Raw genomic sequence first — 21,367 nt, 5'->3', positions numbered from 1 at the left:
TAATTTGATCTAAATAAGTTTTTTCTTCTTCCCGATTTGTAAAAAAAATCCTTACGTGAGAGAAAAAAAATGAATATTATTTTGAAATCTGCGTAGCTAAGTTAAGGAAAATCCGTTATTAAAACCAAAACAACTTTTATGAAGTATAAATGCACAGGCCTGTGTTATGTTTGTTTGTAATTAAGCACAAAGGTATACAATGGGCTATCTGTGCTCTGCCCACCAAGGGGATCGAAACCCGGATTCTAGTGTTGTAAGTCCGCAGATATACCACTGTGGGGCTGTGTTATGTGGTCATGGATATTAAAACGTACCTATTATATATTCTCTATAGCAGTGTTTTTCAACCGCCTTGCCGGTCCATGCGATTTCACTAAAACAAATAAATAAAAAAGGAAAGAATATTCATATGTAAATTGTAATTATTTTTGTTTTATTTGCAATTTAGCAGTACGCAACAGTTTAGGGAAGCAGTGAGCTTTCCCCTATCGAAAAATTTGAGAAATGCTGCTCTTATATTCAAAGTATAACTTTAATTTGAAGAGCTGAATTACTATGACGAAGAGTATCACGGGTAAACACTTATAAAAGGTAATTTTTTCCATCATAAACAGTTTTACATGTCTGCACAAAGCTTTAGCTACTTTGAGTGCCCATAAATTTGATAATATGTGATCATGCCTCTTTGGGTGGACCTATAACTGTAAATATAACGCACGTGCTCATGCCCTACCCTTTTATGTACATAAGCTGACATACCCTTTACACGTGCCTCAGTAACTGTCCCACTAGAAAAATATCAGATATGGCTAATAACGGTGTGAATCTTACACGAACAATAAATTTACACCTTTTTACACATTCCAATTATTCAGTTAAAGCACTATGTGCATCGGTAAAACTTGTCACACGTGTTAAATTATTCCTATGACTGTCCCATGTACATAAGCAAAATTATGTCACACCTGACTCCAAGAACAAAAGAGAAAACTTTATGTCAAACATGAGTAATTATATAGTGATTATCCCATGAACAGTACATAACAATGACTCAGTTACTTTCCTATTTACATCAGTAAAGCTATATGTCACACGTGACTAATGACTGACCCATGTAGACCATCAAAGCTACATGTCACCTAATAACTCAGTCACTGTCACATGTCTACCAGAAAAAAATACATGTATCCATGCATCAATATTTCACAATATCTTCCATGTGTATTAGATGAGCTATCATGGTGTAACAATGTGTTACTGTGGCTGTCCCAGTCAGGTGCATTAGGAGAGAGAACAAAAAAAAGTTATATAAATAAGTGGATGACTCTCATTATTAAAAGGCAGGGATAATCTTAAAGACATAGTGAATAAAACTGTCCAGAATGTGTACAGATGTGAAAACAAATTATACATAACAATTGTTTCTTTACTAATAGTTCTTTTAAATCACAAAATAAAAATATAAACTGGATTCAACATATGACTACCATCACAGGGGATCTCTGTTACAGCCTATATAACGTTCAACGGAAATTTGTACTACTAACCCTAATTTTACTACCACACCCATGATTACATGACAACGGATCAAATCTATTCTGTGCCAGAGCCAGATTAGTGAAGAATGTAAGCAAGATATAACTTGGATTCCTTCCACCACCCACCCACCGGTCAGCAAAAACTTTTCTAGTAGTTAATGACTACAATTGATGTTCATTATTTCCATTTTGTAATCCTTTCATGAATAGACCAGTTTCAAGTCACCGTCCACAAACAGACAGATCAAATATAAAGTTGTTCTTTAAAAAAATATATACATTATAAAAGAACAAATATTTTGTGCTATTGTTGTATCGTTTTCGTTTGTCTAATCTGGAATATTTAACACACACACACTATTTGTATATTCATAATTCTATAAAAGGGCTCTTGCTCTATCTTAGCTTGGGGCCCCACAAGAGCTTATTCCAGCCCTGTTTTGCACGTTTTATTTTTTCAATCATGTGAAAACATTCAACAAAAGTGCTAGGTGAAAAAGGGAAAACAAATCTATTTATTAATTTCATTACAATTAACATACAAACTCACAGGTGTACAAGTGTTTACATCTGCATGTATGAACAGTATAATTAATACTGAATTGAGCAAAATCATTAAAAAAACCTGCAAAAAAGATTAAAAATAAAAAAGTTAACATAAAACTACTTCATGTAGTTATATAAAAATTGAGTAATTAATAAAAAAAAAGCTCTATTAAATATTCTTCAGCAAGTTATACAAAAGTAAAAATAAAATTCCAGTAAACTCTTAAAAACTTGTTACAAATAAGAAAATTGCACAAAATTGTGGACATATAATGAGATTTACACCAATAAAATACAGGATTTGGCACACATTTTGATACACAGTAACTGGCATGGGCTATTAATGAAACAACTGCTAGTAAATGTGTATCAATTGGAAATTTTCTATACACAGATACTTATAACAATGTCAAAAGAAATGAAGGGGTTCCCATACCAATATCTATACCTGGGGTAAGATGTTTTTCTTTTAATAAAATCAAATGTTATTAATACTTCAATAATTAGTTCTAAAAAGGATTATTTTAGGCTAATTGCCCCAAGTGACATTTTGTATGTACAAAACCTTTCCAAATACAGGGAGGGCCACAGTGTTTGTTTTGATGTTCGTGCAAACTTTACAAAAGGGCTATCTTTGCTAGCTGTTTGTTACAGACAGTAGCTGCCTTGCCCAACTCTTGGGCTACTACAATTAAATGGTGGGATTTTACCATCATTTTTATAATATGGCCTAGGCCATAATGACCACTCCCCTCCCAACTAAAATACTGTATATCAGTTGTCAACAGATGTCACACACATTGATAAAGGTGGTATAAACATTTGTAATGTTAGATTGAATTCAATGACCATGAATATACAGCTTATCATATAGAAAGGTTTGTTGTGTCGTTTTCCTATGGCTCACCCTATATATAAGTATGGAATGAAGATAAATATCATTTATATATTAACCAACTGAGTAAGAGGAAGAAACAATAGAAACCAAAGAGTTACAAAATGAGAATATCTATATAGGACCGAGTACATTATATTAGAACATTTTTGAATATCCAAATCAGCAAGACACGTGACAATCATGACTGATAGAATGACAAGTATCAGAATTACATCTTGACATTGTTTGGCATATCATAGGTAGTGTGATGTCACTGAAAACTGATCACTTTTGGAAATGGTATATATTCCAATGTAAAATATTCACCAACTCAGATCATAAAAATGTGTACAGCCTAGGAATTTAGAATTTTCAAAATAGAGATATTCCTTGTACTTAAAATCATTGGAAAACAAAATAATATGAATCAGTTTGGGGAACCAGGACCATCCAGAAAGAGAAATGCAACAAGTCATTATAGGAAAAGGCAACAGTATGCAACATTATTTAGAAGGGCTTGCAACTGGAAAAATGAAATAAGTCAAGTGTATACAAGTTAGTTACCACTAAGACTTGTTTGTTCCACCAACGTATACCTCAAAGAGCTGGAGAAAAAAACAGATATTAAGCTATTCCACATTACTATTCTTTAACACTAGATTAATTATGGAAAGACAGAGAGGAGGGGTGTGCTTTGGACACAATAGCCTTACAATAGAGCCTTTTGCAATGAAAATGACACTGTAGGGCTATTGTTAAGATGCATGAACATCAGATAGAGCATGACTGGACATAGCAACATGAGTTGTTATGATGTGGTGAGGCTTCAAAATCATTTTAATGTAATGTACTCAACCTCTGTATTGCCAAGGCTGATTATGCTCTATTCATTATCATGGGCCTACACAAACCAAAACTGATATTTAAAGTTTTTTTTAAATTTAATTAATATGTTTTTCAAATTTCAGATAAGTGTCATGTTTTTAAACCTATTCCAGGACTTTTCTGTATAATCAGAAGAAACTGGTAATTTTTATCCTATTAAAATCTAACCAACAATTAAAACCACTAAATCTATAATTTTCTTGATATCAAATGTGGCTCAGTTTAGAAAGGTTCACTTTAGCAATCTACCATGTATCATGTCAGGGTTTAAATGTTGTATAGAGGTATTGGATCATTTTTAAAGTGTAGTGTTAAAAATTCATTTTCAGATCATGTATATAAAAAAAAGAACATATGAAGAAATTGTATATAATGCACATTTCAAATTATTGACATTTTTAATAATTACTTTTATAAGTTATAAAACTTGAAGATCAAAAAAGGTAAAAGTTGATGTGTGATAATGGTCACTTAAGACTTTTTACTCTCTAATTTGTGATTGGTGTGAAAAACATTTGTTTCTTTCCTTAGGTAATGAAAAATAAGAATAAATTTCACATTTGTCTGACACAAAAGTATTATTCCCTTAGTATCAAGAGAGTACTGTTAACAGCAAATTTTCTCAGTAAAATATATTTTTTGTTTGTTGGTGAAGAGTCAAAAATTTGTTTTCAATTCATCCTGTTAGCATGTAAAACAAGCAATATGAATTTTTTATTAGGAGCAAGAGAAAGATTAGTTTACATATGAGCTTTTAAGAAATTACAGACTAACAACTTGCTATCTTCACTTTAAGTTAAAAATGTCAATGACATATAATTTATTCTCGGGCTGTTTGACAGAAATTAACAACATTAGTGTGTTTTACACATCCATGAAATGTGTATATGCACAAACACTCAAAATTTCTTTTTTTTCCTTTGTAAGATGCAACATGATAATTAATATAAGTAGTATGTAAAAATAAATAAATAAAATAGAAGGTCATCATGGTTGCCAAAATGTCTTAATACAAAGAAATCAAAAGTTTAGTTTCTTTTAATCAGAACAATAAGCCAAAATGATCGAAGCTTTAGGCCGATATTGTTGAAACAGTTGGCATTCTGCTCTAAGCTTTCATGACATTGTAGCCCTCCTTTTTGCTAATGTCGTAGTTTTATTTACATTATAACTTTAATTTCATTTCCCTTCATGACTTATACACAGACATAGAAAAAAAAAGATTCATTTGATAAAAAAATTAACAAAATCAAATCAAAAATATTACATTATTTATAAGTTGTTGAAAATATTTTCTTTACAGGACCAAGAATTAAACCCAATTAAACTGGAAGATGGAAAAGAAATGGAATAATCCATAATAATTCCACAAAACTTGGAATACCTGACTTACGTATTAAAAAATATATTGTGTGCATTTGATAACAGAAGAGAATTGTGATTTTATCATAACGTCACGTGTAAAAGGATTAGACTATATTTCACAGTGGACATGTCTGTGTTTGAGTCATACTACAATGTATAAATTTATGAAACAGTTGCCATACGACTGAATTTTGTTTTACAACTAACAACTACATAGTAAAATGTAACCATAATCATATACTTTAAAATAATCTATTCAAAACATGATACAGTTTGTTAAAGAAGTCACATGGTAGTTACTTAACACATGATAAGGAGTAAATCCTTACTTTTAGACCATGCTATTGTAGCTAAGCTCAGCACAAGCCAAGATAAGATAAGGACAAAGTAAAACTGGCTCACAATCGTAGAAAACGTCCATGATTTAAAGCTGACTAAAAGTAAACAAACTGCAGACTTTAATGTTTTCACATCTGATAAATCCCTCGACTTAATGTACTATCCACAATTATCAACATACGAGTCATTCCGACTACCACCTAAAGTTACCAGTCTGCCATGGCTGCAAGTCTATCACATACTGATAGAGCCTGTAATATAACCGACAATAAAACAAAACTTGAGAAGTGTTTTAAATCATCAGCAGATATTCCAGTCATTGAGGTAGATCCTCAATCCTCATTTCAAATGACTATTACATTTTTCCAATAAAGTATTTTGGAAAGGTTTTATAAAAATGCTCCTTCTTAAACCTGACCCGAGCTATACTACTGACAAAACATTTTGTAAAATTAGCATGTACATTATAAACCTGGAGAAAGATGGCTGGTTTTTAGTTTTCATTTATAGTTATTCTCTAATTTGACTGGTTAAAAAGTAACCATAACTTGAGATATTGGTTTTAGTCCTAGGCTACTTACATATGCAACAAACTAGTTCAGATCACTTAACTGGAGCTTTAAAGTAACAAATCTTTAGTTATGTACAGCTTTTCACAAACTTTATTTGTTTTTAATAAAGCTTGTGGAAGACTTAAGTATAATACTAATGAATCAATATACATATATATATATACATAATTATGTAACTGTGTATTAAATTTGTGTTACAGCAGGAATGGCTGATAATCATACTGACTGGATGCTTTATTGTATTTTGAGTAATGACTAATCAAAATACAATGAACTATTAACTACACAAATTTCCTAATAAAGTATTCAGTACTGCTCAACGTAAGAAACTTCAGTTTCAGTTACTCAATATAAATATATAGACACAGATGTAATATTAAACTCAAACTATACAATGTAGGCAGACTAAAAAAAAAAATGTGTACACTGGATGTGATAAAAGCATTGATCCACCAAGTCCTGAATATATAACAATACTTTCTCTGAAACACAAAAATTTTTAATTTTGAAAAAAAAGAATAACAATAACAAAATACATTTTTAATGACCTTGTTACTATATGGCAGTATTGTGTAGATGAAATAATCATCTATATAGTATTAGTAAGAAACAAAGCAGTTATAGTATGATAAAATACAAAGAAACTATCCAACTCTCAATAAGAGAAGATATATAATGCAGCTAACATTTTGGCCAAAAAAGACATTCACCATGATGAAGGTTGTTTGGCTAAAACATTGACCACACAATTATTTTTCACTTAGAGCAATTTTTAACCCTTGTACACAATACTACTTCTATACATCAGCATCTACACTCCTGTTCTTTCTTTCTGTAAGGTGTTCAAAGAGCAGAACAAAGAGCTTTCACTTCGGAGGTATGGCTACTATAGTATGGTACAGCTAAACTTTGAAGACATTGCAACGATATATGAGGGAAGGAGATATTCACTTGTGAATATCCAATATGAAAAGTTCCTCACGGGTTCACAAAGAAAAAGAAGATACACACATCAAATTCTGCAAATGTGGTCATTCCTGAAGTGTCTAAAAACATTTACTATAGAAGATTTTTACACTGTCTACACCTCATATTTATCTCATTTCTGCAAAAACACTAAAAAGAAACATTCATAACATTATGAATTTATGATATGATATAATACATTCATAAAAATGGCATTCTAATATATATAAACAAGAATGTATATTATATATATATATATATTGTGTTTGAGAAAATTGACATTTACACTAAAAAAAAAAGAGCCATAAGAACACACCAATACGCTGGTGTGTGCAATTTAAGTCAAATTCAATTTCAAGACTTTCACATTTGCTAATGTAGCACTCTCTAACTTCATTCTTGTGGGAGTCTTCTTGTCAATAGTACCTCTTGAAACTAGAGTATTGTACATGGGAAAAAAGGATAAAAAATATTTGGGGGAGGATTATTCCCTTTAAAATGATTTACTGAAAACACCCTAGAAATGTAAAAGTTTCTCACATCCTTTTATGCCTGACAAAGTATAAAAAAATTTACTCAAGTGTTTAAAAACCTTGAATTTTTCTTTTGTGCAGAAAATGACAAATAGTTCTTAATAATTTTCACTTCTATAACAAAAGTATGAAAAGAGGTTGAGGAAGTTATTATCATATTACTTTTGATCACTAACAACTATATAAATTAGCATTTTAAGCATTGGAAAATTATAACTTTTATTAGATCATAGTTCATGTATAAAAAGCCAGTTACTATATTAAAATGCTTAATAATTCTTAACAATATTGCTTAACAGTGAAGGAAGTATGCAATATATAAAATAATATTTTAATGCCTTACAAAACATTACTGTTCTGCCTGTATGAAACACAAATTGAAATATTATGACTACGACTATGTTTGAGATTGAGTCACCTTCCCACATGGTGTGTTACAAAATCAAAACAATTGGCTAGAAACGCTAACCAATTGATTGATATTTTAAATCTCAGTCTCGTTCAACAGCACTGACTTTAGAATGAAAAAAAAAAAATCAGTTGTATTCATAATAAAAACATTTATGGTAATATCAAAGACTAGACTAGGCAGTACCTGATCTTATGCTTGCCTGACTGTCTTTTCTTACAAAACACTAAGACCAGCATACCCATTTAAATATCACATAAGTCTATATACAATGGCAATAATACTACGATGTTTTGGTTCATCTTTGCACAGTATGAACAAGGTCTCTCACAGTGGTTTCCAAGTCCGTGAAGAGTTTAGCACACGAAGCACTACTGTTGCTGCTACAGGCACGCAACTGCTCCCCCTGACGATCCAGCTTCGTAAGCAGCTCCCTGAATCGGAATCGTCCATGAGGTGGAATGCTCTCTGCATAGCTGCTACAAGAAGACAGGAACAGTTGGACTTTTTGGGACAAGTGCATTACACTGCTACTGCTAAGGGTCTGTACATCTTTCAGCTTTTGAATGTTCTTCTCAACATCACCTGAAATATCAAAAATGGTTTCTTTGCTGGATTTCTTTTCAACCTCTGTATCAGTTAAGTGTTCACTAATTTCATTACTGTTTGATTCTCCATCTGTGTTTCTAGATCCTTTAGCTGCTACACTTCTCAATTGAACCTGTGGAATTTTTACACTTCCACAACTAATTGACCTTGAAACAGGTCCTGTAGATGGTAGTATTGGTCTAGAGCATTTCATAAGTGGTTTACTGGGAAGAACAGGTTTCAAGACATGTGGCAAAGAGGAAGCAAGAACTGTATCTTCATTTAAAGTAGTTATTTTTACCTTAGTTGTTGGTTTGAGATCAATGTTAGTGCTCTGTTCAGAAGTTCCAGAAAACGTTTGAAGTTTTTTATCTTTTTCCACAGAACCAAGAGTCATATTAAAAAGAGAATTTGTTGGAAGACAATTTTTTTTGTTATCATAACATTCTATTTCCACATTCTCATCAGAATAAATTTCTTTATCCTGTGTCTTTTCTTTAGGGGTTTCTGATGACACAACTTCAACCTGTGGACTTCCTTCAAAGCTTTTGAACATTTCCTGGATACCAGAATCTCGTTTCCCAAGTTCATTCAGATTGCTGTTTTCTGTGTAGTTAACCTCCTCGCTTAAATTCTTCTCAATCGTTATTATACTCGTAACATCTTTTTCATGCTTCACACCAACCACAGATGATGACATTTCTTGGTCTTTCTGTTCTAAGACGGTAAGATTTTTTACAATTTTCCCACCACCCTCAGGTAATGGTTCTTTGGGTTTCTCTTCAAAGTTGGCAACATCTATCTCAGCCCTTCTAACAACATCAGATATAGGTTTTATAGCTTTTTCTTCAAAGATAAGGATACTTTTTCCAACCTCCTGTGCAATCACAGATGCTAGTTCTTTATTGTTCTGTTCCAAATTGGTGCTACTCTTTTCATATTTCCCACCAATAACATCTGTAGATTCTTTATCTTTCTTTTCAAATATAGTTACACTTTTTTCAACTTTCCCATCAATCTCAGGTGATGGTTCTTTTTCTTCGAAGATGGTGATACCTTTCCCAACCTTTCCACCAAAATTAGTAGATAGTTTTTTGTCTTTCTCTTCAAAGATACTAACACTTTTTCCAACTTTCCCTTCAATCTCAGATGATGATTCTTTCTCTTCAAAGGTAATGACATCTTTTGCAATATTTCCATCAATCTCAAATGATGGTCCTTTTTCTTTCTCTTCCAAGATGGTTACACCTTTCTGAACTTTACCTTCTATCACAGATAACGGTTCTTTGGTTTTCTGTTCCAAGATGTTAATATCTTTATTGATCTTTCCACCCACCAGAGATGGTTCTTTCTCTTCCAAGATGGTTATACCTTTCTGAACTTTACCTTCTATCACAGATAAAGGTTCTTTGGTTTTCTGTTCCAAGATGTTAATATCTTTATTGATCCTTCCACCCACCAGAGATGGTTCTTTTTCTTTCCATATTAAAGCTTGCTTACTTAAAATTTCCTGAAATGGTCTTGTTTCATTTTCTCTTTCTGTGAAAGAGCACTGGGTGACATCCTCTTGAGGTATTTTCTGCTCATTTTCTTTTTTGTGAGATGATCTTGTAAAATGTAGATTTTTGGAATCTTCTCTTACTCTTTTTTCCAACTGGTGCAGCCACAGTGGTACTGTAGTTCCATCAGCATTTTCATTAGTGAACTTTGATTCTAGAACATAATTTATTCTTTTTACTAGGTCACTCTGTGGTTCAGTATTGCCTTCACTTCCTTTTTCTGATTTTATTCGGTGTACTGAGTTTTTACAAGTTGTTTTGACTCCAGTTTGTAGAATTTCAACATTTTTTTCCCGATTTTTAGCACCATCTGTGCCTAATGTTGCTTCTGTTGTCTGTAGGGCCGCATTACCCGTCTCATTTTCTTTTCTTTTTGCCTTAAATTTTAATGTCTCAAATAGTTCTGAAACCAGCTGATCAGCAGGATTTCTTGTAGAAAATGTACTTTCCTCGACCTTGGAAGATATAGAATTTGTCTCAATTACTGGAGTTACAGGAGTGAGAACATCAGGTGTAAAATCTTCAACATGAGAATCTTTAGGATATTCTTTAACTACAGACTGTTGAATATTGGAAGATAGTGGATTCAATGCAGAAGAAGATACTTCTTCAAAAGAGGAATCAATACAATTTTCTGCTACTGAGTATGTGAGAGATTTACCTTGGCTTGTGAAAAAATTAGCATTTTCTGCATGATATGGTCCATCTTCAACAGGATTAGAATTCTCTTCATTTAAGGAATCTACAAGAATCTTTGAGTGAAAAGAAACATCACTGACACTAGTAACAGTTGTAGTAGGCTCTTGTATATTCGTAGTAAATTCTTCTGAAGTTGGGTCAAACAAGTCATTAGCAAAATCAGGTGGAGGAGGATACTCATCCTGGTAAGTCAGAGGAGGAGGGGGAGGCAAAGGGAGGATGTCTGGGTCTTCAAGTTCTTCTGGATTGTTGGAGGGGTCATCAAATCCATGAGGTGCAGGGGCCATATTTAACTCAGAACACCAGAGTATGGGACTAGACATGTTACCACAAGGAAATCTACTAGTTTTATTTGACGTAAAGTCTAATGTTTGTTGATTATCAATGTCTTCAGTGCTATCTTTGAGTTTGGAAATTTGAGGAACACTCAATGGCTCTGATTTTGTTCTGTTATTCAAGGTCAATCTAAAATGACTGCTACCAAAAGTCATGATTGGTGGGTTTTCTTGACTCTCATCTTGATTTTGTTTTTTGACATTCTTAGTTTCGTCTTTTGAATGTTCCCAGATTTCAGAAGAACCCGGAATTGCCCTTTCTCTGGAAGACTTCCATTCTGGTTTGGAATTTTTTGGTACTCTTGGGGAAGATACCGGTTTAAATGAAAGATGCTTTATTTCAGGAACTGGGCTAGTTTCTTGTGGACTCCAGTCAATATTTTGGACAAAATCAGACTTCTGTCTTGGAAGTAATAATTGAGAATTATGCTGCATATGTTCCAAATCATTTTTTTGAGAAAAAGATTTGAACTGTTTAATAGGGAGAGTCCCTCCCAAACCTGTTCTATTCATGACATGTCTGAGAAACTGTTTTGTACGAGGGTGAGATTCGAAAGAGTTTCCTACTTGTTCAGCTGAAGAATCCCCATCTCCTTCTGCAACTGGATCAGGAGGAATACGGGTTCCTGCGTGAAGTCCATGCTGTCGGAGAGACTCTAGATAAGCCCCAATTCGTGCTCCTTTTGGCAAAGTACCATAACGATTAATGGCTCTTTTGACATTTTGAACTTGGAGAGCTGCCACTTGAACTTTCTGAGCTTCAGGAATTTTTCCTCGAGGCAGACTATTATCTTTTATTCGTTGCTGGATGTTTGGTGGGTAAGTCCTAGTTTTTTTCAATTTTTGTTGAACCAGTTGAGAGCGACTTGGAACACTGGCAACAGAACCAGCAGGATGTGTTTCAGAGTCTTCAGTGTCTGGAGTTATTTCTCGCAGATCGCTTTCACTTTCCCCGTTACTGCTATTAGGCTCACTCAAATCTCTATGTGGAGAGTCAAACATTCTTTCTACACTGTTCTGTGATCCTCTACCCCCCTCTGTATTTTCTTCAGTACCAGGTGGTCTGTCTTGACATGTGCTATCTCGGAAAGAGCTAGTTCTCTTTGGTGGTAAGGGAGCTTGCTTGCTGCGAGCCCCCGGTCTTCTGAGTTGGACCAGACTGCCTCGACTAGATAAGATAAATTGCTGGGCAGGTGATCCACTACCTCGTGTTCCTGATTGATAACATATGTATAAAAGAAAATTGGTTCAGTGGTTTTCAATCTTATGATCTATAATGAAGAAGAAAATTTTCAGATTTTATAATTAAAATTATCTACAAACTATTTTGTACATTAGAACAATACAGCTAGAGAAGAAAGCAACAATATATATATATTTTTTTTTTCTGATTACAAAGGCTTTTTTTTTTGGCTGTAAATAAAAATTAAATCTCCTTTCGTCATTTTTCAAAAATAATTAAATGGATTTGTTCACTTCATTAAGAAAATCACAACAGATAGTTAACCAATATTGTGTAGAAGATCCTATCTAATGTAATAAGAATACAAGGTGGTTCAAAATTATCTTTCCTATATTAAAACTTAATAATTAAATAATTTAGAAAATACAACCATGTAGTTTTCAACATCTTGTAGACCAACAATAAAAGTTTTTATTTTCATGTTTTTTCATTTCAGTTAGTAGTGTTTACTCCGTAAAATAGCAACCATGCTAGAAAAAAGCCCAATGTATCATTTGGATTGCAGAGACCAAGTCAGTGATTGTGGTGCAGTATAATTACAGATGCCAGTACAGGAAAGAAGTATGGGGGTATGTTAGGGATATTATGTATCACACACCTGTAGCAAACATTATGGAGCTAAAGACCAGGATAATAGACGCCATCGCCACCGTAACTGTGGGCATATTGCAGCGTACGTGAACTGATACTGAATATCAATTAGACATGCTGATATATGAAGAAGTCTACTGCCACGTTAATAAAAACTGTTTGAGGTCGGCTACAACATGTAGAAAACTTCATGGTTATATTTCCTTAGTTAGTAAATTATTAAATTTTAAAATAAGAAAGATAAGTTTGGACCATCTTGTATAAAAGTTTATAATTTTCATTTATGATGATTAATGGTCTTTTAGTTTAAGAAAGGAACTGATCAGTGATTGGAAATAAATGTCTATTAATTATGGTTAAGCTTAAACAAACCTAGAAGCTAATAAAAATTTATACGGACATTGTGTTTTAAAAACTGACTGTTCAAGAGGTTTTTATATTCACTCAAAAACAAAACAGAAGTTTAACATTCATTACCGTCCCATGATAACAACTATTACAGTTAATTTAAATGTTCACAGATGACAATGAATAGTTAAAGAACAACCATTAATTTTATAAACTTATCTTACATATAACAGTCAGTAACTCCTGAATTAACAGATTGGAAGTTTATTGTCTAAATATTTATTCTTCAGAAGTGATATTTAAAAATTTAAACAGAAACCTGAATATATTAAGAATATGACACACCTTAACAAAGTGATATGTAAGGTATAGTTGGGAAAAGGTGTGCTAATAAAGTAATACTATTCAATCTAATAGTTTGTCAGTCTTATAGTTATCAGTCATTCTGTGTATCACGATACCACTACAAAACTCTTGTCTGTGGTTTGTCAATCTTATAGTTATCAGTCATTCTGTGTATCACGATACCACTACAAAACTCTAGTCTGTGGTTTGTCAATCTTATAGTTATCAGTCATTCTGTGTATCACGATACCACTACAAAACTCTAGTCTGTGGTTTGTCAATCTTATAGTTATCAGTCATTCTGTGTATCACGATTCCACTACAAAACTTGAGTCTGCTCTAGTTCACCTTGGTCAGGAATCTGTTGTTCAGAATTTTCAACAAGTGTGTGTACATCTGGAGAACTCCCACTTTGCTGCAGTTTATACAGAAGGAACGGACTTTGTCGTTCAAGCTGCTTCTGAACCTCTGTAGAAAATAACACCATATGTAATACTAGATGATCAAAGCTTTTCTACCGTCTTTCTATTAAACATGTGGAACAAATAGCATCAGTACAGTTGAACACACAGAAAAAAAAAAGTTGTCTAGCCTAAAAACCAGATTTCTTTGGAAAGTAATTTTAAGTTCTGATTTGTGAAACTCTTTAAGTTATAAACAAAAATGTGATACTTTAACACAAAAAACTATACAGAAAACTTACAAAATATTCACTAGGGAAGAAATCATAACCCAATAAGAAAATAAATAAAGACATCAGATAAGGCATTCACAATATTTAAATCAGTTTTCTTTTAGATGTCACTAAACATGTAATACTAAAAGTACTTCATAATGAATACTATAAAAAAAACAATCAGTTAGTAACAACTGAATAGTATGAAACATAATTCAACCATTTTGATAAGTACCAAGGAATTTTATCAACAAACATAAGAAAGTAATACATAACAAAAACTATAAATTCCTAAATTTGGTTGTAAAATATGCAAGAAAAATAAAACCAATTTATAACAGCTTTCCGATAAATTATTATGAAAAGGAATTAAAAAACACCAAAATGTAATTTATGAGTCAAGTGTTTTCAAGCAAAACTTATGAACTACAAATTTTCTTTAAATCTATTTAACCTTCTACTTCTACAATAAAAGAACCTTCTATTCTGACTACATAAGTCATAGTAAAATTCACATTTGTTTCATGTGCAAGTCAAGCAATTTGCATTAACAATATTATCAATGACAAAGTATGCAAGTAAAAATGCAAAAGAAATTAAGCAATTAATGAACTCAAATTACATGAAGCATAAATTAGCATAATATCCTCACTAATTTATTAATTATGAAACACAACTGAAAATAAAATCCGAGTAACGTTAAACTGAATTACAAACAATACAACATAGACAAAAACTGGTGTATTATAATCAGATACAAAAAAGGATTATACAGAAGCTAATACAATTACATGATGAAATGGCTGTAAAAATTAAAGGTAAGTCTCACTATAAATGCAGAGGAAGTTGGCACATATTTGTTACATCTTCTACACATCTACTAGCTGTAGATCTCATGCTGTAAAAAGACAGTTTCCTAAACTCTTAAGAGCTTAAGGGGGTCAGTTCCATTGCAGACGACTACTAAGATAAATACAATGTGTTGATTTTATACTTCATATCGTAAGTACCCATTTTAATATTGGCTTTCTATTTTGTCTTATCGTGCTCCGGTATTCAAAAAGAAGTTGATTGCTACAAAGATATGCAAGCATATACAACACTCACACAATAAACTTATAGACACACATATAACTCCATAAAAACACCTACCTTCTGTTATACTAGAATTTTGAAACATGGTTTCTAATGTAAGATGAATATTTTCAAATGTTGGTCTTTCTGATGGCTCCCACAGCCAACCTTACAATAAAATCAAAATATTCAGTGGCAGTTAAACTTTCCTCAAGGAAAAAAAAAATTATCAAGGCATACTTTCAAAGTTTTAAGAACACTGTAACACAGATGGAAGATTTAATTTGTGCCGTTCCTGCATACTAAAACTAAAGTTAAATGAATAGAAAGGCAAATAAATAACTACATACAAATTTTTACTTCTGTAATATCAATAAATCATTTGATATATCAATGCATTAATATGTTTTTTTAACAAAAGCAGCACAGTGTAATAACACAGGCCTGCGATGGTTTTATTGTCTTGAAATTTTTTACACGTTCTACAATAATTCCTGTATGTTGAATCCCAAAATTACTCCATCAAGTATAGACTTTTCACAAAACATCATAACACAATACATAAAAAAAAGACCACAACACGTAGTTTGAGACTAAAAGATGTAATTTCACACAAAAAAAAATCAGGATGAATGAGGATGTATATTCGTTTGACATCGATGTTCTTCTCTTTTCTTCAGTTTGTTTGTATTTTTGTTAACAAAAATAATAATAAAAAATGTTCATTGTGGTAAATGAAATAATAATTTGATTTAAGTAAGAGTTTTTTTCTTTATGATTTGTAAAAAAATCCTTACGCGATATAAAAAAAAATTACTATTATTTTCAAAATCTGCATAGCTCAATTATGGAAAATCCGTTATTAAAACCAAAACAACTTTTACGAAGTTTAAGTTCGCAGGCCTGTGTTATCAACAAAGGTTATTTCATCATTATTCCGACAACACAGGCTAATTACATCAACTAAAAATAAGAACTGGAGTGAAAAAGTAAAGACAAAGAGTGGAACATTCTATTTTAGCATGAAATTTAACCTTATCTAGAGTTATGTTAACTTGTTTGTGTTCTGACTTGGTTGGAATAACATTTAGATCTATCATAAATTTACAAAAATAATACAGGGCAATGATGCAAAAGCCATTCTACCCTTACTATTCTCTCTCTTTTTCTTTTGTTATTATAACTAGTTGAAATGCCATTAACCTTGCAAGAAAATGTGAAAGTGATCCCATTGTTTTTACATCTATAGTGTACCATTTGAAGTTCTAGTGGCATAACAAGGGTGTCTGGTATCCAGGGGCAAAACATAATTTGGCACCCCCCAAAAAAAATCCAAACTTCACCCACCCTTTACACTCTTACTTTCTAACTTCTAACATTGCATGGGAACCCTTCCTATCATGATACTGTATCTAACGATGCCAACCAATAAACAGCAATGACGAAGACCAACAAATCATGGTTGAACAGCCAATTAAAAAAAAAGGCAGAAAGGTTGTTCACAGTAGGTCGGCTGGGAGGAAAGGAGTGGTGGATAGATCAACTTTGAAAGACCACCATCTCCATCGATAAACCGACAAAGTAGAAAAGCAATAGGAATATGACAAGAAAAAGGTTACACAATAGGACAGTCAGGCCCAATGAGCGACTGACCAGACAAATCCCACACATAAAGATGGAGGGACAACATCCTTTGATGAAAAAGGGATGCATGAGGTTGAAACAAGAGTGAGTCTGTACACCAATCAAAGAAGCAGAGGAAACCAAGGCTGGGTTGGCCAAAAAGGTGCCACATTAAGACTTGAATAGGAGTGTCATGTATCAAGTAAAGGATACCCAAGGAAGGAGTCAAAGAGGAGTATAAGCATATAAATAAAGGTGAGGCCAGTCCTGGCTGAAAGCTTTGACAGCCAGAGCCAAAGGATGAGGAACAGGGGACTAGAAGAAAGGAAGATTGGAATAAAGGGAGATAGCAAAGGTGTCTATGAGGGGCATGCCCAACTGAGAGAAAATCCAACAAAACCACTCTGTGGTTAGAATGCAGTCCAGCTGAGAGAGATGGTCCCCCGCAATATACATAGCTCCTGTCACATGACAGGCAACAGGATGTACCCTGATGTGAATGAGCCTAGAAAAGTAGGTCTAATGCCTAAAAGCAAAGGGTTCTAGAATGGGTGCCTCCTTGACAGTTGATGTTAGAAACAATCACGAAAATGTCAGAGTGGATTGTGACTAATTGACCCACCAGAAGGGGCAAGAAATGGGAACATGCCCAAAAAAGAGTGAGAAGTTTGAGCACATTGATGTGGAGTGAATTCTCATTCTGCGTTCAAATGCCAGAAGTCATGTTGTCCTCCAGAGATGTGCCTCAATCTGAGAGGGAAGCATCAGTGAAGAGATATAACTGGTTTGGCAGTTGGTAAGAGAACACCAGAAGTAGTATTGGCATAGTCCAGCCACCATGACACTTTTTTGAGAAAGGAAGAAGGGAGGTTTGCAATCAAGGACAATGGAACCTGAGAAAGAATCCCTTGGATCCGTACTGGAGGAGGTGCCAGAGTTCAAAAAAGTGAAAGAACATCTTGTACTGGATGAGAATGAGAAGCACAAACCCTGGAGACCAGATACCCCATAGTTTGCAGCAAAGAGGAAAAAGCTGAACTCAGTTGTGACAAGAGATGAAGAAAACACTACCAAATACCAAGTGGGCATGAAAAAAAGGGGACTTAGATACCTTGACAAGCCACATAAACTTAGTAGCCTCCATCAAATAAAGTGAGGTGTTAAAAATGGATACCACCCAAGAATGGGTCAATAAAAGTCAATTGTGCAAAAAAAGGAATGACAGCCCCAGGCTATGAAGATGGTGAGAAAAGGCCCTCAAAATGAATTTTGGTTAACTCAAGGTTAGTGGCATGCAAGTCTCACAGGCAGACACGTAAGGGAAAACCTTTTTTTGTGTGAGGAGGTGAATTATTATATTAGAAATTTCCCTCGTAATAAAACCAAAAGTCATGTCAATCCAAAAAGGTACATAATCATAATATTATTACTTTTAAAAGAGAGAGACTTTTATACTTGCATGAACATTTAATTAGTTCTAATAAACGATGAATACAAAGAAGCTGGTAAAGCAAAATTAATTTTAAAAATCTGCTACACATAACTGCTTGTCATTTTTATCTGCTTGATACTGGGAACAAAATGTGTGTGCTTAAATAACTAGCAGAATTGAACAGTCCGGTGGAAAAAATATATTTCACAGTAGTTCTCATTTGACAGTAAATGAAGAAACAAGTGTATGGACAGTTCACACTTGACAGTTAAAGAAGATACAGTGGTATGGACAATTTACACAAGACAGTTAAAGAAGATACAGTGTATGGACAACTCACACTTGACAGTTAAAGAAGAAAAAAGTGTATGGACAATTTACATTTGACAGTTAAAGAAGAAAAAAGTGTATGGACAATTTACGTTTGACAGTTATAGAAGATACAGTGATACGGACAATTTACACTTGACAGTTAAAGAAGATACAGTGTATGGACAATTTACACTTGACAGTTAAAGAAGATACAGTGGTATGGACAATTTACACAAGACAGTTAAAGAAGATACAGTGGTATGGACAATTCACACTTGACAGTTATAGAAGAAAAAAGTGTATGGACAATTTACATTTGACAGTTAAAGAAGAAAAAAGTGTATAGACAATTTACATTTGACAGTTAAAGAAGATACAGTGGTATGGACAATTTACACAAGACAGTTAAAGAAGATACAGTGATACGGACAATTTACACTTGACAGTTAAAGAAGAAAAAAGTGTATGGACAATTTACATTTGACAGTTAAAGAAGAAAAAAGTGTATAGACAATTTACATTTGACAGTTAAAGAAGATACAGTGGTATGGACAATTTACGTTTGACAGTTATAGAAGATACAGTGATACGGACAATTTACACTTGACAGTTAAAGAGAAAAAAGTGTATGGACAATTTACACTTGACAGTTAAAGAAGATACAGTGATATGGACAATTTACACTTGACAGTTAAAGAAGATACAGTGATATGGACAATTTACATTTGACAGTTAAAGAAGAAAAACGTGTATGGACAATTTGCTCCCAAAAAAAAGAAAAGTGAACTCTTCAAAATTTCTCGATCTTCTGGGTGTTTTGAAATAAACTTTCAGTAAGATACTTTAGTAAATACATCTCTCATTGCCACTAATTTTTTCTAGTTTGCAAATAAGTCATGAGTAAGTGTAAATAAGGGACTAAAAGATTTATGTATTCATTCTGTACTATTGCATAAGTTTGTTTGTTTGTTTTTGAATTTCGCGCAAAGTTACACGAGGGCTATCTGCGCTAGCCGTCTCTAATTTAGCAGTGTAAGACTAGAGGGAAGGCAGCTAGTCATCACCACCCACCGCCAACTCTTGGGCTACTCTTTTACCAATGAATAGTAGGATTGACTGTCACATTATAACGCCCCCACGGCTGAAAGGGCGAGCATGTTTGGTGGGACGGAGATTCGAACCCGCAACCTGCAGATTGCGAGTCGAGTGCCCTAACCACCTGGCCATGCCGGGCCAATTATTGCATAAGTATACCTACAGATACAATAACATTTAAACCAGTTTGTATTCTCTACAATCAGGACCAAATCACTATATTTTGGTAAGAAAATGCATATCAAAAATGGCAGAGTAAAACTGTTGGACAAAACACTGTTCTGAAATGCTTCTGGAAGTGTAAGTATAGTACAAACTTTTTTTTATCTGTTTGTTTTGTAATAGTCCACATAGGTATACTGTAGCAAATTATAATCACGATAATAACTAAGAAAAATGCATTATGTTAAATCTGTGTGAGTGTAAAGTACATTCATGTAAGATTGAAGGAATGATATATTACTTACATTGTCTCATTAATTCATAAACTCGAGGTGGGCAACCTGGTGGGCATTCCATGCGATAACCTGACTCTAGCATGTGATATACATCAGTTAATTCAACCCCAGGATAGGGAGACATTCCATACGTAGCTAACTCCCACAGTAATATTCCAAAGGCTGGAAGGAAATGTCATTAAAAGGTTAATTTACATAGATAATATTTCAAATTAATTATTTTTGTCTTGGTAGCTCAAAGTATAAACTTTTTTTAACAGTTAGTAAAATCCTATAAATTCATGATGATACATTAAATAAATACCATAGTGTTATTTTTTTCCCTGCACTGGATTTAATGCATGGCTATGAAAGCACTTCTGAATCTTTAAATAAATACTTGTTTTGAATTTTATAAATTGAAATTACTCTACAAAAAAAGCTCAATGTTCTTTCATGTGAAATAAAAAGCTGAAGCAAAATGTAATGGATCACCTACATATAAAATAATAAAAAATCCACAACAGTTGTTATGGTTCCCTCTTTATATATGTATATATATATATATAATCTTTCACTATATTCTGAGCAAAGCAATTTAAGTCTTCAGAACACTATCAAATATTAAGGACTCCTAATGTCCAAAATGCATTTCTTAAGTTTTGAAATTTTTTCATGCTGTTCCTCCAAAGGAAGAGGGTGGGGAGATATTCCATTATAACCATATCACCACCCTGAAGTATTTCACATTAATCCTTCTGCTTCACAAGATTCCACCCTGGAACTTGTATCACAGTTAACCACACTACTAGTTTTCAAAATAAGATTTACTAAATATGACATAATGTTATGTGTAATAAATATTTACTAGACATAACATATCATTATACAGTGTACAGATTTACTACACATAACATTATACATTGTACAGATTTACTACACATAACATTATACATTGTACAGATTTACTACACATAACA

The 21,367-nt window shown here is 33.1% G+C and overlaps 1 protein-coding gene across 1 annotated transcript; it reads right to left on the bottom strand.

Annotated features, from left to right (window-relative positions):
- Nucleotides 1-7,362: 7,362 nt before the first annotated feature.
- On the bottom strand, nt 7,363-20,570 carry LOC106466143 (the record flags this gene model as incomplete). Its single annotated transcript, XM_013926385.2, has 4 exons — nt 7,363-12,425; nt 14,087-14,206; nt 15,567-15,656; nt 20,418-20,570. Coding segments are annotated over 4 exons (4,460 nt in total), but the record flags the coding sequence as incomplete, so codon positions are not given.
- Nucleotides 20,571-21,367: the final 797 nt, after the last annotated feature.

The sequence above is a fragment of the Limulus polyphemus genome, unplaced genomic scaffold (assembly GCF_000517525.1).
Source record: "Limulus polyphemus unplaced genomic scaffold, Limulus_polyphemus-2.1.2 Scaffold2168, whole genome shotgun sequence".
NCBI classification, from domain to species: domain Eukaryota; kingdom Metazoa; phylum Arthropoda; class Merostomata; order Xiphosura; family Limulidae; genus Limulus; species Limulus polyphemus.
This window is presented reverse-complemented; position numbering and strand designations above follow the sequence as displayed.